Here is a 23,182-nt window from a genome sequence, read left to right as displayed (position 1 = left end):
GCCCCATTTTTCTTGTGTGTAAGCCTTACAAGTTGCATAACCTTTCAGACTGCATTGAATTCCTCTATTTTATGGACAATTGGTTTGAGCCTGAACATTTAGTCTAAACAGTCCTGAAAAATAAATATTCAGCCACCGTTCTGAAGAAAATCGATCTAAAGCAGTTTTTTTTAAATATGTGGACCTAAGGGCACTTAGGCTTTTTTTTTTTTTCCCTCCTCCCAATCATTCGAGCCCTCTCGGTTTCTTTTAACAGCCACTCTTTCCCTGAACCCTCTGCACATTTGATGCAGTACATGCCCACAAAATACCGGGTTACCATGGAAACAGACAATTGCCTTTAAACAGACTGAGATGTGACGGTCTGTGCGACCAGTTCCTGTGGCCTTGCAGCACTTTTCAGCAGACCTTAAGGTTGGCTGAATGCCTTGGTGTTTCGGGCACTTTTTTTTTTTTTACCTTGGGAGCAGCCCACCTCTCTCCCTATTACAAAAGCCCTGGACAAACTAATTTACTCCTGCCTGGATGGCAGCTGGCATGCATCACCAACAAATGAAACATGGATTTTAAGGGACTGAATCATACAGAGTGGATTGTGAGAGTTGTTTATGTTGATAAATTATTGAGTCACTTAAATTAAAATGTTTTGGTTGTTGTTTATTCTGTCTCACAACATTTTTTTTTTTTGTTTTTTTTGTCCTTATCCCAGACTAACTGCTCATGGGGCCTGTGGTGGGGAGGAGGGGGTTGCTTGGAAACACAACAGCATCAGTGTTTTCCGCTGTCAAGCATCTCAAAGAGATTTAAACCCAAATATGAGTGGGCTGACTCACTGATGCCTCTTAGACCGTCGCATAATAATATTTGCATCAGTGTAACTGTCATGGCGCAATAGAGCTGTGATATTACGAGATGCAGTTTAGTGAGTCCATGCACAAAAAGGAAAAAAAAAAACGTGTAAATTAGGCTGATCTTCCCTTCAAGGCTGTCTGCTTGTACCCCTCGAGACCACTTCCAGCGCTCTGTGGACATCTTGTTCTGACCTCTCACTTGCACATGGGGGGATTTCACCAGAGAAATTTGCACAAATGTTAACCCTCTACTTAAGTGTCAAACTGACCTGACTTTCACAGCAAAGATCATCATTGGTGATAAGAGCTGGATCTTGTTCTGTGGACAAATATGCGGTGTCCAAGAGGACGGTAAATTAGGGCAGGAACACGGCCACTGGCATGCTTTTGTTTTTCCTGCACTTCAATTTTCATTTTCATTTTTATAGCAGCAGTTCAGACTGTGCTTTATGCTTGAAGGCAGAGACCCTGTGTTATTAGAGAGAAATCCCCTATGAGCAGCCCTCGACAATAATTGGGAAATGGAGATCCATTTTAATAGGAAGAGACCTTCAGCAGAATTAGGCTGGGGGAGGGGCAGAGCCATCTGCTGCAACTGGTTGGGGCATAGAGCGAAGCATAGAGTTATGGACTGTGAATGGGTCCCCCAGAGTCAGACTGTCAGTGAAGAGTTCTGTTGTAATGTCCTGAGGCGTCTGAGGGAAAACATTTAGCGCCTCAAACACGAGCTTGTCAGTGTGTGTACCTACTCACAGTGCATTAAAATTTCAAAACACAATCTTCAATTGCCAGATTTGGGTTGATGCGGCTTAGTTCTCTTCCCCAATAAGAAATTCAGTTTACAGGGCTGAATTGACACAGTGGAGGAGATCCTTCACATATCACAGATACACAAATATTCAGAACAGGTTGTCCATCCAGCGATCTCTGTGTGCAAGGAGAGACAAGGAGATGAACCTGAAGGCGAGATTGGCCAAATTTAAATCTCACATGATTTTTACTTGTTATGGCCCGAGTCACAGAACATTTTGATTGCAATTTGTAATTTTTGGATCCTCTCAGGTTTAAGCTGTCATCATTTGTCAGCAACTACAGGCTAAAACAAATACAAGTTAACAGCATATAAACATCTTAATGTTTCCCGCATTTAACTGTTACACAATTACTAGTGAACAATATATACTTCAAGCTCTGGTCCCACGCAATATCACAAATCACACATCTTTCTTTTAGTGTAAAAGTACTGAGCAGAAAAATGTTAGGGCCACAGTGATTCTACTGGAGAAAAATATGCATGTGTAGAAATGGAGGCTACAATGTTACAAGGCTGACTGCTCATCACTGCTTCTGTTACCTGTTGAAAATCAACAGGTAAGAGGTTCCTTGGCTGGGGTTGGCATACTTTCAGCTTGTAGGGTTGTGTTAGTATGTTGTCCCTGCAAATGTTGTGGGTTGGGTGTAATTTGTTCTTTACTGTCCCGTTCTTTTCATGAAATAAAAATGAAAGTAATTTTCATGTCTTTACTCCTCAAAAGTTGTAGACCGTTCTGTTCTCCCCTTTCTTCACACAAAATGAAGTGGAAGGAAAGTGCATGTTCAGTTTTTTTTTCCTTATTCCTGTCAACTTTTTCTAATGTGGTACTTCCATTCTCCAGTCATTTGAAGCTAACGAGACATTTCTCTTCTGCTTTGCCCCCCGCCCCAGTTTCAATTTATGACCCAGGAATTAACCCAAAAATAGGCTTCAATAATGATGGTCATTAAACTGCAGGAGTGAGAAAGGAGCTGTGTAGCAGAAGTAGGCTGGCACCACATTTTAATGCAGTGCGCATACAGAATAGGACATATGGCAGGCATCATTTCTAAAAATTGGAAGAATTAAATTAATAAAATTAATTCACAAAATGAAGCGAGTGCTGTGACTGAAATCATGTATGAATGTGGCTAACATGTTGGTTTTATTTTTTGTGTGTTGCAGCCAGAGAGTGAAGTTTCCACCACTGCAGAGGATTATTCCTCAGAGGTGAGACAGTTTTTCTCAAAATATAAACCACCACTTTGTCATAAATGTTCCTTTTCTTTCTTTCTTTTTTTCCTTTGTTTTGGCAGGAGAAAAATTGTGGCTTATTAACTGCCTTATCTACAGTTCCACTATATATCATTTGGTTTATCATTTACATGGAGCCTTTTTGCATATTCTTCTGGTTTCATCTGAAAATGGAAATTGGAAATCATAATGCAGGGTGAAATACCTTTTTGTTATCTTTGTTGTCTCTGGTCCTCTTAGCCACTTGAAAGGTGATATTATGATGTGCTGGAAATATTCTTCATGGATAAATAACTTCTGTTCTTACGCCGTGTCCTTGTTGGCTGCTGTACATTTTCTCAGAGCGTGAGTGAAATAGAAGTGAAACAATCTGTGCCTTTTATGAAAATCCGTATTAGTATACAGATTTTTAAATATCTTCTAATTCTCTATTCTTTTTGTTGACTTACGACATTACGTGGTAATTCACTGACTGAGTCGGTGAGATGAGTCTAAGTTTTGAGTTTAGTTGATGCACTTTAATCAACATTTTGAGAGTATTTTAAAGAGAATAAATGATACAAATCAGCGATCACTGAATTTATGTGGGCTCCTCCGTTACATTTCTCTGATCTTAATGTTTGACTGTTAGCCTTGTGAATTAACAGGTAAATGGATGCCTTGATGAGATCACAGACAACCTAATGATGCCTTCAAAGGATTTTATCTGGGTACAGTAATCTGATCGAGCAGTTCTTTCCACTCTGCTTTGGCCTTGCTAATGCTTGCTGCTGGGCTTTACTCTGGATTTGCTTAATATTTTAGCCTCCTGTAATATTTCCTATAACCCACTAACCACACCTGTTTTGTGCTCTAACTATATCTATGTGAGGCATTTAAAAATTGTGATGTAAGGGGGGGGGATCATTGTTATTTCCAAATGACAAATTGAAAGCAGAAAAGAGTCACATGTTTCAGACTGAACAGGGCTTTGTGACATTTCAGAGGCGTAAATTATCTGTGAAAGCTGGAGCAGAATGAAGTTCAAATGGGGTGGATGATTAGAGGACAGGAGGTGTTACACAAAGAGCTGTTCTCTTTAAAGTCACTGAGGTTATATTCGAACTGAAAAGACAGAAACCAGCGAGCTGCTGATCAATACAGCCGAGACTGTTAGAGAGCAAAAACCAGAAATGTGGTTTTAAGTGCAAAAAGAATTACCGGGGAATTTTGGATAAATATGAGACCAAAACAAAATTACAATATTAAATGTTGCTAGAAATCTTTCTGCTACAATGTATTTATATAAAGTAGTGTGATTAAATTATTTTTAAAAAGAAAATCAAAAGAAAATGTCAGATCTTTGTACAATAATAGAATTGTATATATCCAAGCCTGTGGAAAACTCATGGAATTGAAGCGTTTGAACTTCTTTGTTACATGCAAGTCTTTTTCTGATTTCTTCCTCAGTAGTGAAATGGTTTTATTGAAGCCTGTGTAGGCCTAGCTCTTTTATTTTTTGGCATTTTGCATTTATTAGACAGCTCAATGAAGTGGAGACAGGAAAGCAGGAAGAGCAAGAAGTGTGTGTGTGTGTGTGTGTGGGGGGGGGGGGGTTAGGGCATTTAGCCTTGCAGCATCTTATCACCTGCTCAACCTGTGAGTTAAACCAGCACCCAGGCCTGATTTTTTTTAACACAGTAGATCAGTAATTGGTCAGAATGGGAACTGATGAAGAATTTAAGCTTTTAAGCAGAATCATAATGACATGGGTCTCAAGAATCTTATTAGTATTCGTACCTACTTATGTATCAGCCACATTTCCTAATCTAATTCCAGACAACTTTTCTGCAGCTATGTTAAACTTGTGTTATCTACTATAGATGGAAGACTGTCTGACATATTAATATGTCAGGAATTGATTGATTTTGTGCACTTTCTTTCATGTAGCTTATGGCTCCTCTAAGTAAAAGCTGTTGCTATTTGGTGGGGACTAACTGCTAAGCTTGTTCTAAAACCTTATCTTCTATCTTTATAAATGCCTCAATGGCTCTTAATGGTATTTACTGCCTCAGGAGGAGGTGGAGTCCCCGCAACAGGTGACAAAGGGGGGTACAAGGCAGGATTTGGAGGATGCACTAGAGGCCAAGACCCGGGCAGTGGAGGAGCTGAGACAAGAGCTTGAAGAAATCAGGTCTGCATTTGGTGCAGAAGGCATGCAGCAGGTGAGCATTTTTAGTACAGTATTATACATTGTTTTTCTTCTAATTCCATTTCTGCTGCTGCTTCTTCTTCTGGCTGCTCCCTTTAGGGGTCGCCACAGTGGATCATCTGCATCCATCTCACCCTATCCCTAACATCCTCTTGTGTCACACCAACACTCTGCGGGTCCTTCTTCACTACATCCGTGAACTTTCTTTGTGGTCCTCCTCTTTTCTTTATCTTACATTGTCCATTAGTCAGTGTGTTGAGAAAATACATAGAGTGGAGATGTACTACTGCTTTTTTTTTTCTCTTGCATTACAGCATGCAATATTTACAACAAAACTAAAAACTAGCCCTAATTAAAATTCTGACTTAAATGTCATTATGGAAGATATGAGTTATAAGCCTTGACATGTATACAAAGACAAATGAATTGTTTGTTAAAAAGCTACTCAATTCCACCAGCGTCCACTGTAGCCCTGTATGATTATGTATTCTTGAGGGGTGAGTTCTTAACACAAAGTACAGTGACTCCACCCATTAAACTCAAAAACCACCTTTGAGGTCCATGGTGAAACCCAAGTGATCAAAAGGGGGCTTCTGCAACAGACACAGCTAGAACCTTTCATAAAAAGTGCACAAGGAAATGACGCTGAAAGAAAAACTGGTTAAATTTAAACCTTTTTTTTTTTTAATTTTCTATGTATTTTTAATAGGTGGTGTCAGAACTTTATAATCAGATCTAATATTTAAACAGGTTCACGTTGAGGTTAAAGTGATGATGGTAGGAATATTTTTATTCCTGATCTTTACTGGCTTACAGTGTATGTGTAGTTGTATGAGTTGGCTTCCTTTTTAGTGCTTCAAAGAAATCAACTCATTCATCTCTGTTTGGGGATTTTTACTTAATTCTATTTAATTTTGAATTTATAGCTGCAGGAGTTTGAAGCAGCGCTGAAGCAGCGAGATGGCATCATCACCCAGCTCACATCCAACCTTCAGCAGGCTCGTGAAGAGAAAGATGAGATCATGAAAGAATTTTTGGAGCTGACAGAGCAAAGCCAAAAGCTACAAATTCAGTTCCAGCAGGTAAAAATACTTTAATATTTACCAGAACTCAGCTATTTATCTATTCTGTACTTTTTACGCTTTTAATATGGTACTTCTATTTGAGTTTGACTTGTTTAAGTATTGAATAATCAATATATCTTTGTGAAGTTGGTCTTGTAACTTTTATAAACTGAAGCTGCATTTTCCTCTTTATTTTTCTACCATCTGATCCAACTGACAATCACAGCTGCAGGCAGGTGAGACACTGAGGAATACCAGTCACAGCAGCACTGCAGCTGATCTTCTGCAGGCCAGGCAGCAGCTCGTTCAGTACCAACAGCAGCTGGAAGAGATGAATGTTGAGGTCAGAAAGCACCAGGACAGGAGCAGCCAACAGCTGGAGCACATCAGCCAGCTCCAGCAGAAGATCAGTGAGATGGAGTTGGTAAGAAGTTGCTTTGTATCTTAACTTTACATTTTCATGTTTTTTGTGTTTTAGTGGTTTCACAGCGTGGTTTAAATGTTGCTCGAGCATTTCTAAGATGTAATTGTCTTTGTAGTCAGGGAGAAGAGCTGAAGAATCATTTTCCCAAAGGATAAATGAAAAGGACTTGTTGATTGCTAAACAAGAAAAAGTTATTTCAAGTCAGGAGCAGTCACTGACAGAATTGAGAGCAGCAGAGAAGTCTTCTGCACAACACTAAGAGAGAAAAATCAGTTAATTTCAGAGCAAACTGCAATAATCACAGAACATGAGCGGTCACTAACCCTGCTCAGAGATGAACTTGCTCATGTGGGGAGGAGTACAGATGAGAATATTATACAGCAGTCAGATGAGAAAGCGCTCATTATAGCAGAGAAAGAGAGAGTCATTTCAGAACGTGACTGTTCCATTACACAGCTCGAAGATGAGCTGGAGACCTCTGAAAAACAACTTCACCACCTCCAACAGCGAATGGCTACAAAGGAATCTGAGCTGGAAAGCTGTCTGGATGAGTTGGAAAGCACAAGGGCTGACTTAGAGAGTCATACAAATGAAGTAGAGAGTTGTAAATTACAATTGGAAAAAGAACAAAAGGAGTTAGAAATTTGTAAAAGCGAACTTGCAACCTCCAGACAGAAAGAGCGAATGTCATCTAATGAAATTATGCAGCTCATGCGCACAGTCGAAGATCTGCAGAAGCGCTGTCACCAGGGCAGCCTTTCAGAGAGTGACACCGTCCAAAAAATGCAGAAAGAGACTGAGAGGAAGCTTGAAGTTCTCAGGGCGGAGCTGGATGAGATGTACGGTCAACAAATTGTCGAGATGAAGCAGGAGCTTAATTTGCAGCATGCTGCGAGAGTGCAGCAAATGACTGAGCAGCATCATGCAGAGCTCGAGCTTCTAAAAGCACAACTGTCTCAAAGTTCCACTGACAACACTGTTGAGGTGGACATCCTCAATACTAAAATTAGGGAGCTCCAAGAAACTTTAGAGCAGTCTCAATCTATGCATGATAAAGCCAGACGTGAGCTTAGTGAAATAGCCCAAGAGAAGGTCAGCCTGCAGGCCAGGTTGGATGATCTTCTTCAAGAGCTCCATTTAGCTAAAGAAAAGGTGGAGCAGGTATCCCACAGTCTTATCTCTCAGGAAAGCCAACACGTTGAGCTGCAGCAGCTCCAAGAGACCATTGACAATCTGAGGACTGAGCTGCATGGTCTTCAGGAAGCTGCACAAGAAGCTGAAACAAAACATGAATCTGAAATAACCAATTACAAGATCAAGTTGGAGATGCTGGAGAAAGAAAAAGATGCTGTGCTGGACCGCATGGCAGAGTCACAGGAAGCAGAGCTGGAACGACTGAGAACTCAGCTTCTATTTAGCCATGAAGAAGAGCTCACCAATCTTAGGGAAGAACTGCAAAAAGAGAACTTTCTAAACACAGAAAACCTTCTCAACGAAGCTGCTAGCAAACACGAGAAAGCGCTGGATGAGCTGCGAATTGGTCATGAAGACGAACTGCGTTTGTTACAAAGAGAGAAGGCAAGTTTTGCCGCAGAGCGAGATGAACTTTTGCAACCAAATTCTTGGGCTCAAAGAAGACCTCAAGATGGCTTTGCACAGCTCTAAAGCAAATGAGCTCGTCGAGCAGCTCCAAGAGCTTCAGGCCGAGCTTGAGGAACTTAGAAAGGGGGGAGAAGAACGAACAAGAATGGAGACTGAAATTCAGACATTACTAAAAAAGATGGAGGTGCTTGAAAACCAGACAAAAGCGAGAGAACAGCACTGGGAGAACAAACTAAAAGAGCTTGAACTGGAAAAGGAGTCACTGATCCAATCAAATAACACTTTGAAAGAAGAGATCAACTCAAAAATTCTGAAAATTGAGGCACTCACAGCACAGAGCAATCAAACGCAGCAACAAGTAGCTGAGCTTAGGGAAGAAGTGGAAAAGCAGAGGACTACTTTCTCCTTTGCTGAAAAGAATTTTGAGGTAAACTATCAGGAGCTCAAAGAAGAGTACAAGTGTCTCATTGAGGCAAAGACACAGTTGGAAGAGAGGACGCGGAAGGAGACACTTGAATTTGAGGCAAAAATCGCCAGCCTTCAGTCACAGATTCGAGAGCTGGAGGAGGGCAGCAGAGATGACAATATGGAGGACACAAATACTGATAAAGCTGTGACTGAAAAACATTCTACTGAACTAATGGAGAAGCTTAATGTTACTTTGAGTGAGAAGGAAAGCCTGACTGGAAGGCTTTCTGAAGTTACAGAGCAATTAATGTTTACAGAGAGCAAAGTGGGACAACTAGAAGAAGAGCTGCTGAAAGTGAGAAAAGAAAACTCTGAGGTCATCGCCCAAAATGAAATCCTAGAGAAGGAACTGGAAAAGAAGCAGGAGATTAAGACGGAGCAGATAAGAGGGCAGGATGCCCAGAGAAAAGCTAAGCTCCAGGAAGATGAGGCAGCCCTTGAGCCAGTTTGTTCTTCAGTGGATCATCATATTCAGATTCAATCTCTGCAAGAGGAGATCAAGGCTCTTCAGTCCCTCTTACAGGCAGCTGAAGACGAAAGAGACAGCATCCGGCAGACTCTGGAGCTCCACAGGCTTTCACATACTCCATCCCCAGCAGCAGTGCAGTCCTCAGGGGAGGGACCTGTTGAAGGACGATCCTCCCCGCAGAAGTCCTCAGCCTCAGGGTCAAGCAGGCGCAAGAGGCGGCAGAGGGCGAAGCAGGAGCGCAAAGTGGGCTCCGTGTTTTCAGAGAACAGAGAAGAAAGACAAAGGGAGGAGAAAGAGGAGGCAGTGACTGAGGAAGAGAGAGCTAAAAGTGCTGCAGAGGATGAGATGCAGCCTCAGATGGAGAGCCAGGTTGCGTCTCGTTCACAAGAGAGGGCCAGTAAGGAGGACACCACTGACGGATACCAGGGAGACGGAGGCAAAGGCTACATCAGCAAAGAGGTAGGCACTCACATGTATCTGCTGCAGCATGCTGCTACCTTTCTCTTTACCTTTTTCAAGTCTGATTACTATATATATCTGATTAAATGATTAAAAGGCTTTTCATAAAAACTATGCATATCAAAAGAGTTAAAACTACATCCATCACAGTTAATGCTGGGGTATTATTATATTATTATTATTATTATTATCAGCATGATGAAATGTATTTGTGCATTCATAGCCGCATCTTGTTGAAATATTGAAGAGAGTATGACTGAGGCGTTTCAGCACTGATATGTCTTCTCTCTAGTGAGAAACAGTTATGATTGCAGATTGCGTTCAGGCTTGCTCTGAAAGGTAACACTGAGCAACATAGTCAGACTGCTGTGCCAAAAGATACATTTTCAAGTTTATGCAGATCATTCAGTGCAGTAATTGTGGGAAATGTGCACGCACAATACAGCCTGCGTGTTGCATTGAAGTGTCCATTGATATTCCGCTCATTTCTGCTTTTAAAGGGGTGCTATTCAATATTTATAATCAGCTCGTCCTCAATCCTTTAAAAATGGCTGAAAATAGGGAAGAAACGCAGTCAACGAGTCTTCTGATGGCTTTGAATCATTGCCGTTGTGTAGAAATGTGTACATTCTAGTTTCTTTCCATCCTGCAGGGAGTGAAGGGTTTGAGGTGAGAAGCCATTTTAACCCAGTCACTTCTGTGTCTGTGTCACTTCAAGCTGTGTCATAAAAACACCAAGAATCCAAAAGATTGTGTACGGTGTCTGTCTGCCATTTTCACATCTGTGCCTCGTCATTAGTTTCACCTCCTGGGTTGGAAAAGCCAAACATGCAAAAGCTTAGAAAAAGCATGAAAAAAAGTGTTAGATATATAGTGGCACTGGAAAGTTTTATTTTAGTAGATATGTTATTGATTTGCTGTGCAAGATCTATATTTTCTGATGTTCTGTGTAGAGTCAACACTGGATGTGAAATAAGTGGTATAAAATTCCTGCTTCCATTGCAAAGTGTAGTGGATACTTTTAGGAACAAGTTACTGCAGTTACTCCATGCTCCCTCTCAGGAAGTGATCCATAACGGTGCATCTTACCTTTCTGTCCATCATTGTCTTATTTGTCAGCATTTGTGGGGAAATATTAGTTTTAAAAACTACAATATGTTTACTCTGCTTGCTTCTTTAGGTAAGCAGACATGGGACGGCCGGCCGCTCGACGCATGTTGTCCAGGGAGAGCCGACTGAACATGTAAATGTCACTTAAGCTCACATCCTGCCTTTTGGTTTTCAGCTGCTTTGATGCATCAAACAGTATGATGTAAAGGTCATAAAAAAGGTGCTGATACAGCTGCAGTACAGTGAAAGCTGTGCTTCTATCCTGCACCAACCTGACTTTAAAAAAAAAAAAAGATTAATACAGATCATTTCCACACTCAACGTGCCTCAAATTACCAAATAGATGAGCTTGTTGTGTAGGCAGAAAATTTTCACCAGGCAAAAAAACAAAAAAAAAACTCTGCATCAGCAGTCCTATCAGACGGCCTTACAAAAATTAGAAAATAAAAATTGTCATCAGAGCAGAGCCATGCTGTGAGGCATGGGGTGGGGGGAGCCTGTTTTTCAAAGTAAAATATTCCTTGATGTCAGGGAGCAGCTGCAGCTAATCCTTGACAGCTCCCAGATGCTGAAGCAGATGCTGAAGAGAGCAGCTAACAAACTGTAAGTTTCTGTGCAACAAATATGCCAGTAAAATCTCTGTAAATATCTCCATTCATCATTAGGAACTAGACTGTAGGCTACTCCTTAAAGAAACCAGTCCATTCCCGCTTGAAAAATCCTGTTAAAAACAAACCCGGGAATGATTTTGTATATTTTAGCTTTTTCTTTTTCAGTATGTGTTATATAAGGTGTGTCATTTTAACCATAGAAGCCATTTTTTTCCCCACCACAGTTTTCATTATTTATAGGAGCAGCACATCATAGCACACCTGCCATCTATTTGTTAGGCACTGACCATCTCTCATCTGCATGTATTTAAGCAGCAAAATCTGCATAGCTACAGGTTTGAAAGGAGTCTCTACTCTGCACTCGTTAGGTGTAGTGAGAACAGGGAGATCGTATCGTTTTAATACAGCCTATTTAAAATGTAGAGTGCACTTTAAAATGTTTGACATCAAAGGTAAGAGAAGCACAGTTTCACGAGTGTGTAGCCATAATGAATTTGTGCTAATGCACGATGCATAATTAGAGAGAGAAGCTTCACCGTGTGCCTTTTGTTCCTTGTTAAAGAAGTAATAATGGCAGACCTGTCATTCTAAACACAGATGGCTCATATCACAGCTCTGCCAAACAAATATGAATGCTGGAGTTATATTATTTAATTATTTTAGTCTTCTGATTATCACATTGATTTATTATGCTGCGTAATTTAATTTGTGCTCAGTTATAACTAATATGTTTTTTTTTTTTTTTGTTTGTTTGTTTTTTCAAATCTTATAAACCCACATTTTATTAACAGTAGAACACAGAAACCATATCAAATGTTTAAATTAAGAAAATGTACCATTTTAAGAAAAATATTGGCTCATTTTTATTTTCAAACAAGTTGGGACTGGGCCGTGTTTACCTCTGTGTAGCATCCCCTGTTCTATAAACAACAGTCTGTAAACAGCTGGGAACTGCTGGACTTTTTTTTTTTTTAATTTATTTTTTATTTGGAGAAGCAAATGTTACAGACAGTATCTTCTGTGTACAGTTTAAATTCCACATCCAAAAGTCAGTTGCTAATCCAGTTTTGAATAGAATAAACAAACAAATGAACATAACCTGTGAGCGGGGGGGGCTCCGAATCTTATCGTGTCGGGAGAAAAACCCGGTGGAGACACAAAAAAACTACAATCCTAGATTAAGTAAAATAACCAAACATATAAATATAACCTGTAAGTTGGGAGGGGTGACTCCCCCTCTCATCATGTCAAGGGAAAATACAGTCAAATGTGTATGTATGCCAGGATCAAAACAGGGATACCTCATGTAACATGACAATATTTTTGTGTAACAGACATGTTTAATCCACTGGGATTACTGGTTTAACATAATTTGTCCATTTTGACCAGATCCTGAAAAAAGATTCCCTTTGACCTTTAATAGTGAATGACAACTTCTCTAGAATGTAAATTTCCTGGATAATTACGAACCATTCATCAATTGTAGGTGCTTCAGGTTTTAACCATTTCCTAGTGATCGTCTTTTTGCCTGCCGCCAGAAGCATTAACAACAGTTTTTTATCTTTCATAGACCAGTTATTGCATGGGATGTCTCCAAAGTACAAGGCTTCACATTCACAGGGGATTCTCACAGTGAAGATGTTATTCAAGTGAACACATAACTGCTCCCAAAATGCCTCAATCACTGGGCAACCCCAGAATATATGATGATGGTTTGCCTCGTTTGTCCCACAGAGTCTCCAACAGGCGTGTCCCCTGCCTTGATATTTTTGCTGAGCTGGAGTTACAAAGTATCAAACAGTGTTTTTCCAACAGAATTCTCTCCATATATTGGAGCTCGAGGTCATCCAGTGTAATTTGTTAATCCATTCCCAGCTTTCAGACGAAATAGTCAAATTTCCTTCTTTTAACCACTTATTTCTTATATAGTCTGTATCACCTTGTTTTGACAAAAGAATCCCGTTATATAATCTCGAAACAAGTTCTGTACATGAATCTGATTTCAACAGAGACAGAAACACATTAAAAAATCCTGGTTCAGCAGTTTCCCAAGTTTCTTGTAAGTTTTGATTAAAATAGGTCCTGACCTGCAGATATCTGTAGAAGTCATCCTTTTTCAACCCTTTAGACCTTTGGAGTTCCTCAAAACTCTGAAACGCCCCCTTCTGGGTAAATGAATAATAAGTGGTCAATCCTTTTGGGATCCAGCTTATAAATCTCCCATCACTCTTGTTTGGCTTAAAAGCTGAATCAAAGGCACACCATCTGAGAATTTTGATCTGATTATCTAATTTGCACAATTTAACTATCTTTTTCCAGGAATCCAGCAGTGTATAAAGCATTGAGTCATGTGTTATTGTCAGCTCCTCTTGTAGATCTTTATCCATTAATACTGATAATAAAGGTATTACTTCCACCGTTGTACCTTCTATATCTTTCCATACTGCATCATAAGATGAAGAGCAAAGACAAATCACTGGTCTTAACTGAGCTGCAAGGTAATAGACTTGTAAATCGGGGAGACCCAGTCCTCCTTTTTCCTTTTTTAACTGCAGAATTCTGTATCTCACTCTGGCCTTTTTCCCTTGCCTGTCCCACTCCACGAATTGCCTATCTGTGATCTGAATAGGTAAACACTGAAATAAATAGAGTAAGCATGGAAGTATATTCATCCTCACTGACTCTATTCTGGAGTATAGAGTCGAAAAAGGGATCAAATTCCATCTCTGTGTGTCTGATTTTAGCTTTGAGATTAGGGGTCCATAGTTAGCATCAAAAGTCCTGGAGAAATCCTTGCATAGTGTGACCCCTAAATATTTTATGGATTCTGCTTCCCAATTCCATTTATACAAATTCCTAAATTTGTTCTGTGGCTTGTAATTCAGTGTTAAAACCTGAGTCTTGGTAATGTTTATCTTATCTTTCCAAAGTAAAGGGGTCTGATAGATCTCCGTTAATTTTTATCCTAGCAGATGGTTTATTGTACAATGCCCCAATTACATCAATTGTGGTCCGGTGAAACCCGAACCTGGACATCACTTTATACAGGAAGGACCATCCGACTGAGTCAAAGGCCTTCTCTGCATCTAGACTCAGTACAAGGGTTTCTATTTTCTGTTGGACTACATGACTTAAGATATGCAGGGTTTTTCTAATGTTGTCCTGCGTCTGTCTCTGTCTGATGAAACCCGTTTGGTCCTTATGTATTATCTCTGGTAAGATTTTTTCCAGTCTCTGTGAAATTATGGCAGTAAATAATTTATAATCGATATTTAATACACTTACTGGGCGGTAATTTCCACAAATCAACTTATCTTTGCCTTCTTTAGGAATTAGTGAAATAATCGCATCTCTCCATGAAGGGGGGATTATTTTCTTTTCCAGTACATAATTAAAAGCTCTTAATAAAACAGGGACTAACTGATCTTGCATTTCTCTGTACCATTCAGCAGTAAATCTGTCTGTTCCTGGGGATTTCCCTCCTTTCAGCTTTCCAATGACTGATCTTAATTCTGCTTCAGTTATCTCTGATATTAATTGTTCGTTTTGTTTGGTTGTAACGTTGGGAAGAGAAAGGTGGGAAAGAAAGGCGTCTATCAGCTCTTCATTGTTCAATTTGGGTTGGGAATATAAAGTTTGGAAAAAGTTTTTAAAGCATTTGTGAATATTCTCTAAGCCTGTTTCAACCCTATTTGTATAAATATTTTTTATTTTGTGAATAGTTCTGTCAGCTTGTTGCTTTTGTAGTTTAAATGCTAAGAGCCTCAAGGATTTTCCCCCTGCTTCGTAGTATTTCTGTCTAGTGAAGAGAAGTTTTTTTGTATTTCTTGGATATTCAGACTATTCAGTTCTTTTTTTTAATGCCTCAATTTTGATCCTAGTTGCCTCCTGAAGGGTTTTGGAATGTTCTTTCTGAAGCTTCTTTAGCTCCTCTTCCAAATGGTTTTGCTTTTGTTGTCTGGTTTTCTTTTCGTTGGAGGAAATTGCTATTATTTTCCCTCTGAGTACCGCCTTCATAGCATCCCAAAGTATTATTGGACCCACCTCTTCATTATCGTTCTCATCCAGGTATCTTTTAATTTCAGTTTTCATATTCTCCTTAATGATTGTATTATTTAATAAGTTTGTATTTAACCTCCAGAGAGTGGATCTACTTTTATTAGTCAGGTGAAAAGAGATATAGATTGGGCTGTGGTCTGAAATAGGAGACGTGCCAATCTCCCAACTTTCTATTCTATGGATGTCCCTTTTAAACATGAAAAAATAATCAATTCGTGAGTATACATTATAGGAAGGGGAATAGTGCGTGTAGTCATGACTGGTTGGGTTCTTATCCCTCCATACATCCACTATTCCCAGTTCATCCATCATATTTCTAATTCTTTTACTGGTGTTTTTGGAGTTCGATTTACCGTTTGATGAATCCAAATTTGGGTTTAACCGGACATTAAAATCCCCTGCGCAGATCATTATGCCTTGACTCTTTGTTGCTGCTAATTCAAATATGTGTTTATAAAATGGCCATTTGCTACCAGGTGGAGCATAGACGTTAAATAAACTAATCAGGACGCCATCTATTATTCCCGTAATTAAAATAAATCGACCCTCCCTGTCTTTATGTTCTGCAATATGTTCATAGTGCAGGGCATTTGAAATTAAAATCGCCACCCCTCTTCGTTTATAAATAATATGTTTAATGTCTTCCAGGGTTTTTTTTTTTTTTTTAATCTATTTTATCAAATGCCCCCCCCCCCCCAAAAAAAAAATCCCAAAACAAACATTTTATCTATATTAAAATGCTCTACATGTAAAGAGTACAATATATATCTAATAGCATATCTATACTGTATATCTGGATGGAAAGGCACATTCCTCTGTGGATTATTTGATGTTGATGAGATGATGTCTTCTTCTTGCTTTAAGGGTGAGTGCAGGCTGCAGATGGAAGCCCAGCGCATTAGCCTGTCTCAGATCCACGCCGCCCAGTTTGAGCTGCTGCAGGAGGAGACCGATGCCCGCACGCACTCTCTAGAGCTGCATCTGCAGGACCTGAAACATCACGATACGCAGAGTGAGCAGATTGAGGGCTTTGTGTGCATCTGTGTTTGTGGCAAAACAGAGCTGTCAGTGATCGATGAAACCAGAACAGCAATCAGATGGGCTCACATGTCCTGCAGGATTTTCATACTAGATGCTTATAGTCATAGATCAGAACTTGTATAATATTATTTTACCTGTATCATTTTGTCCTTGTTTTTCTTAGATGAGCAAAAAAGCTTCAAATACCAGGACACGATGCAAGCTGTGTCACAAGAATGCTCTGCGATTATTCTGGTAATTAGTAAAGAATAATATTTCCGAATTATTTATTTATTTATTTTTTAAGTGTGGAACTTCAGTATCATCGCATTCAACATTGTCTTTGTCTTTTTCAGGCTTTTCAAAAACTCTTTGGTGAAGAGTTTTTGGAGAATGTCGATGCAGAGAGCCAGCCGCTAATTTCACAAGAACAACCAGTGACGAGCGAATCCACCTCCATTATCCTAGAGGCCAGAGGTACACTTTTAATAAGTATATTCAACAAATACTGTGCATAATAAAACACACTGTAGCATCGTTAATTACTGTGTGGCTACCAAATGCTTTTACCTTACCCACTGTAGGTACACATTCAAATACTAAAACCAAATGTAACCCTCCTGTCTATTTTACTTTATTTTTATTTTTAGAGCTATGCAGAGAGCTTCAGCAGGTCAGGGAGAGGATGGAGCAGGAACATCATCGACTCTCACAGCTCCAGGCTCTGCTTAGAGATGATGGGAACAAGGTAGAAACTTACTCACCTGTAGCCATAAGCTGTGCTTCAGTTCCACGCTGAAGACTTATTCTGAGCAGGCTTTGAGTGTTTGTTTTTATGTAATTATGTTCACACCAGAACTGTAGCAAAATTAAAGTATAATGAGAATTGAATTTTGAGGCAGTCTCCCTCATAATGCATTGCTGAAAGAAAATCACTTGGCTGGAAAAGATTCAAACAAATATTGTACTGTTTAAAATAAATAAACAGAAATGCTATTAAATCTTTGGAAGCATGTTTTGCTTTCTGTTTATAAAGTTTAATTGGCTGTAAAATTTCTTAAGTAGCAGTTTGGACTGTGCATTAATGCGTGAATTTTACTGAGTCATTTAATGTTAGTATAAAACTGACAAGTTAGATGCATCTAAAAAATAAAAGGTATACTATGGCAATTGTACTATAGTGAATAATGTTCACTATACACCACATTTTGCATTTAGTTTGTAATACTGACGTGTTTGTTTGGCAGGTTTGTTGTCTGACAAACAAAGGTTAAAGTGTGAACAGAAGAGTACCAATAAATTTGTTGTTCTCCAGATAAATGAACTGCAGATGGCGTACAGTGAGCTGAAGAGAAACAGTGAGAAGGAGCTCTCTGACCTCCGTGAGCAGGTCGCCACTTTAAGCCCTTCAACAAGTGAAGGTAAATCTAGAGCTCACCTCTCTGATAGAAGATTAAAAGCTATTTTATGATAAGGCGCTGTTTAAAAGCATGTATAAGTATGTAATAATAAGTCTTATTAATCCCAGCTTTATCATTCAGTGTTATTCTTTCTTTTGTATGCTCTTTGCAGCTGTAGGATTTAAAGTTTTGTAGATTTACGCTGCTGAAGTGTTTAATGGTTGCTGTGCCTCAAAGGTCGCTCACACCTTAGGCTGGTGTGTTGTTTGTGTGGTGCATTTTTATATTTGTGTGAAGTGCTTTGTATTTCTCAAATGTTTCACATTCATAAAAGAATGCAAATGCAGTTTAGGTAACAGATGGCAGAAACTGCAGTATATTGCAGACACTGGATATACATATACTGAAGTATGTCTATACCTGTTAATGGTAAATATGTGATAACTTGTTATGCTGTCAAAAAAAAAAAAATCAGTTTAACTTTTACTGGCAAATGTCATTTCTTGATTGCTCATTCACTTTGTACTGGACATTTAGATGTAGTCTTTTGCCACTGCAGCAGACTGCATTCCCAGAACAAATATAAAAGTCTCATCTAATTGATTTTAATCTCAGATGCTTTCTAGTTAAGCATATTGTATTTCACATTTTACCTCTGTATTGATTAGATCCGGAGGAGCGGCCTGGTGCATCTACCTCCCTTTCCGTGGAATTGCAGAGGCTGAAGGCCGAGGCCAAGGAGAAGCAGCTGCACCTGGAGGAGAGTCACAGGCAAGAGATGGAGCGTCTCAGAGCTCACTACCAGCAGCAGACCACAGAGACAGAGGAGCGATACGCAACCGAGCTCTTCATGCTGCAGCAGCGACTGCAGGAGGTCACAGCCCACGACAGGTGATGCACCGCTTTAAGCAGGACCCAGCAGAAATGTTTGCACACATTTTTAGGCAAATTAGATTTGGAAGTAAACTTAACCTGCAAATATGAAAGTAAGTTACTGGATATTTTCACAGAAAACATGTACAACACTCAGAACCTAAAAGTTTATTTTTTATAGATGCCTTTACACTCACTCTGTTGTTAATGCCACAGTTTGTAGATTTTAAACAGCACTGACGCTGTACTGATACCATTTCTTGCTGTTCTGCTTGCACATTTACAGTTTACGCTTAAACACAGGGACTCATTTTAATATTTGATTGGCTGATTTTATGTATGTTGGAGACAAGTCTGAACAGGGCAAGTGACATGACTGAGAGTACTAAAGATAACTTCAAACAGAAGCTGGTCTGCACATCCTGTGCAGCACGTGGAAGCTACCTGACCCACTTCAGTTGACAACAAAGCCTTAACTAATGAAATATTCACTAAGGCGCCTTTTGTTAGCCCACAAACATGTGGAAGTACCTTGTCAGCCCTTCCATGTGGTTTTCAGAGAGAAGAGAGGTGCTAACATAAGAATCCAGACACTAAGCACCACTGAATTATAAATTATAAGTGTTTTTGTCTCAAACATGATGTATATACTGTCCTGTGGTATAATGAAGAAAATTCACTGAATCAAAAGTTAGCCTTTCACTTCCTTTTTTACTCATCCAAATTTTGGTTACTGGCTGTTGGGGCCTGTGAAGTTAGCATTTATGTGCAAGTTCATACTTTCTACATACTTTAAGGCAGAAATATAATAAAATAAATCCATGTTCATCTATTTTTAATGGGCGAAAGCAGTCCTTTTCTTTCTTTTGACCGAGATGCTGCTGCCCTCCGCTGTTTGATTTTGTAACTATAAGCTTGTTCTCTCCTCCCAACTTTAGTTTAATAAAACAATTTCCAGAGGTGTATATCCAATTAAATTATTCTGAAAAATGTTTACTTACATTACTTTCTGCCATGGTGGCAGGAGTTACACTCAGTAATTGGCTTTGTTGTTTCAAATGTGACTGAACAGGCAATCTATAGACAATTACTCTGCTTCTGTTTATATGGTAATGTCATTATTTTAAAATGAATTGTAAATTGACATCAGCAGTTGACTTATTTAATAACAAACTGAATATCTTCTGTATTTGGAGAATTTGAAGACTCCACCTTCTTTCCTAAAAATTATAATGGTGAAATTGTCTTTTGTTTCCCAATCTCAATGATTGAAGAAATTTATTGTTAACCTTTTTTTTTGATTGAGAAAATCATGAGTTGCAGATCTGCTTATGTTAGTTTGTTTTATCTGTTACTAATTACGCACCAGATAAATAATTTTCAGTTAGTTTCATATAGTTTTGGTAAAAGGTACAATATTTGTAGTTTTGCCTATGTACATCACCACGGTGGATTTAAATCAGTTATGTGGCTGAAGTGTAGAATTTGAGTTTTAATTCATGGAGTTCAACTAAAATTTTGCATTAACTATTTAGGAATTACAGCCATTTTTATAAATATTCCCCCATTTTCAGAAGCTCAGATGTAATTGGACAATTGGCTGACAAGTACTTTTGTGGCTGGGTGAGGCCTGATCCCTTGTTATTGCATGCATGTATAATAAAAAAAAAAAAAAATTAAGAAGATTAAAGCCCTGGAGTTGATTCAAAGTGCTGAATTAGAATTTCAAGCTGTTCCTTAGAAGAGAAAGCATGCAAGCTTAATAATAATATAATAATATAATAATATAATTGAAAGTTCTCCTCCCTTACTAGAGATACAAGCCACGGTTTCCTTCAGTCCTCGATTTTTTTTTTTTTTTTTTTTTTTCCCCACCTCTTTTATTTTCTGAACAGTGCATGAATACCTTTTTGTCTGAGAGGTGGCAGAAAAGAAAAATGAGGGGACTTTTTTGTTACTACATGTACATGACTCATGACATGATGTATTTCAACTTAAGTCTCTGTCAATATTACTGCTGTTACCAGAGTAACACACTTTAATCAGGTGTGAATAAACTTGAATAAACAAAACTGTGACTTGACACTTTTTGATATTTGCAACAGTCACACCTCCATTCATTACAGTATATTGATTTAATTGTTAATTATGATTGAGTATCAATTTATGATTGATTATCAGAAAAAGTTTCAGTATCCTATTCTAATATGTGTTTACCCATCCAAATGTCATTCTTAAACTAGTTTTACGTCATAGTCAGTACTGACATTGCCTTTTATCTTTCTGCCTCTCCAGTGTTCCAGAGTCCAGCTCTGAGAGGATGGAGGAGCACAAAGAGGAACTAAAGGTTTGGTTTCCCCACTTTGGCTTCTCCTAAATCGTCCACGTCACATGCATCATATCTTGCTACGAGCTGAAATATGCACATGCATTAAGATGCTATGACAGTAAGGGAGGATGGGAGGTTGCAGTTGCAGCCTTTAGGCTAAAACGTGCCCTAAATCCTCTGCCTTGATTCCACGAGCAGAGTTAGACCTATATCTAACAGTTAAAAGGGGCCGGGCATTGCATAACACCGTTTTAACCAAGCGGACGTATTCTAGTTTTGGTGGCTGCATGAAAGGAGGATTCTGTCTTGCGTGAATGAACTGCGCTCCATTTGAGCCATTTCAACTTCTCTCTTTCCTCAGTTTGTCGTTCTCACTCTGACCTTAAAACTCCACAGCTCGTGCTTTGAGGCTCTCACATCTTCACACAGAGATCAGAGAGGAAGATAGGAAAGCAGAAGATTGGCAGAAGTGGGGGGAAAAATCTGGCACTTTCCGACATTGTATGTTTTTGATTTGAAGTTTTTAGCTTGGAGCAAGTGGTACCAAGGAAGCTGAATGACTGTGAAATAGACAAGACAGGAATTCATCACAAGACAGAGTGGTAGTGTGTGTAATGTAAGGCATCCCTTTATCTCTTTATCGTGTTTGGGAGACAGAGAGAACAAAATGTTGTATTTACCAGTGTATCAGGGGTGGGGGGAGTTTAGCTAGGGGACCCAGTTATTTCAGGAACTGTCCTGAGGAACTTTCATTACTCTTATCTTCATAATTTGCTTTGTTTTTACATGTTACTGCTGTAATATGTGCCACAGTAATTTTGTAACTGACACTTTTCAACTTCTTTTGGACTTCCCAGGATCTGAGTGAGGAGGATTTCTCAGAGGAAGTTGTGGAGCTGTGCTGGTCTGTCAAGTCTACTGGCCTGACAGCACAGCTGCAGGCACTGAGGAAAGCTCTCTACCACAAGTACCTCCAAGAAGTTGCCGCTCTCAAAGAGCAGCACAGCAAGGAGCTGACGCGACTGAGAGAAGAAAGGGAGCAGGAGAGGAGACAGAGAGAGCAGGATCTTAACGGTATCGGCGGTGCTGGAAGCTCCACTGAGAGCCTCGGGGTAGCCAGGCAGGTCTCTGTGGAAGAGAAACAACACTGGGAGAGAGTGGAGGAGGAAGTCGCCAGGGTGTGTGGCCATGTATCATGAGTTTTTGTATAAACATTAGGTCGAGAAAGCAACAGTTGTGCTCAACTGTATTTTTTTCTTAGACTTGTTTTATAGTAAGGTTATCCTCGGGCTGTGGACATGTATAGTATAGGATAGGGACATGCAAAGTTTTAAAAAGCACATTGTCTCTCACATCATTGTCTCTCACATCAAATGGAATCCTGAAGAAAATATCTTTGGACCCATAGGTTTTTTTTGTTTTTTTTTTTTTGCTTTTTCTTTTCAGGCCATAGTTCAGATGTCCGTGGAGTTTGCACAGCAAACTGAGCTGGCTCGAATCAACAAACGTGCCCAACAGACAAACTCCTCCATGCAGACCCAGTCGGATGATGAGGAGCTGGAGGAGAGGGAGAAAGACGAGCCGACTCCCAGAGCTTCCCTCACTGCAGGCGGCTGGCTTGAGGAAGTCGAGAGGGAGAGACTGGAGAGGGAGCTTGAAGAGAGGAACGCTGAGATTAGAAAGTTAAAGGAGGAGCTGCAGAAATCTGAATCAGGACCTGAGCAGGTCAGTGCCATTTACTCAGCTGTCGCATGCAATGTGTATATCTGCGCTCCACTTTCAACTACACATTCCCTCAGACTTCATTGCTGCTGTGTCATTAATTTTCACATGCATTGCGTCACAATGCAAGTGTTGCATCAATTGGATTGAATCTGTTTTTGTATACGGTATAATTTATTGTCATTTATATCACATAAGAGTAATAATGTTTTCTGCTTCATTAACCTGATAAATATGATCTTGACTGTTCCTGAATCTGGGATCAGAACTTTAATTAATAATGTGGATGAAGCAGTTTTGTTCTGTTGTTTTTGAGCCAGACACACTCAATCACCATCATGCATTTCTGCAAACTTAATGCACTAAAGATAAAGTAGATGTAAAGAGAATATGTTTTCTGCTGATACTTTTAGCATCCAGCACCTGTACATATTTCTGGAAGTGCATGCAACTACTTTAACCAACAGTACTATAATAAAGCTT

The 23,182-nt window shown here is 39.4% G+C and overlaps 1 protein-coding gene across 1 annotated transcript in view; it reads left to right on the top strand.

Moving 5' to 3' along the window:
• The window catches only part of akap9 (A kinase (PRKA) anchor protein 9), a 117,961-nt gene that overhangs the window by 54,948 nt on the left and 39,831 nt on the right, over positions 1–23,182 (top strand). The window contains 12 exon segments of the mRNA XM_030740365.1: positions 7,194–8,191; positions 8,193–9,575; positions 10,756–10,818; positions 16,220–16,367; positions 16,560–16,630; positions 16,732–16,852; positions 17,026–17,123; positions 17,691–17,796; positions 18,444–18,666; positions 20,944–20,995; positions 21,835–22,155; positions 22,424–22,702. Of these exon segments, the coding sequence (XP_030596225.1) occupies positions 7,194–8,191; positions 8,193–9,575; positions 10,756–10,818; positions 16,220–16,367; positions 16,560–16,630; positions 16,732–16,852; positions 17,026–17,123; positions 17,691–17,796; positions 18,444–18,666; positions 20,944–20,995; positions 21,835–22,155; positions 22,424–22,702 (3,863 nt within the window).

Source organism: Archocentrus centrarchus, chromosome 11, assembly GCF_007364275.1.
Source record: "Archocentrus centrarchus isolate MPI-CPG fArcCen1 chromosome 11, fArcCen1, whole genome shotgun sequence".
Classification (NCBI taxonomy): domain Eukaryota; kingdom Metazoa; phylum Chordata; class Actinopteri; order Cichliformes; family Cichlidae; genus Archocentrus; species Archocentrus centrarchus.
The sequence above is the reverse complement of the archived record's forward strand: the minus strand, read 5'-3'. Positions and strand labels throughout refer to the sequence as shown.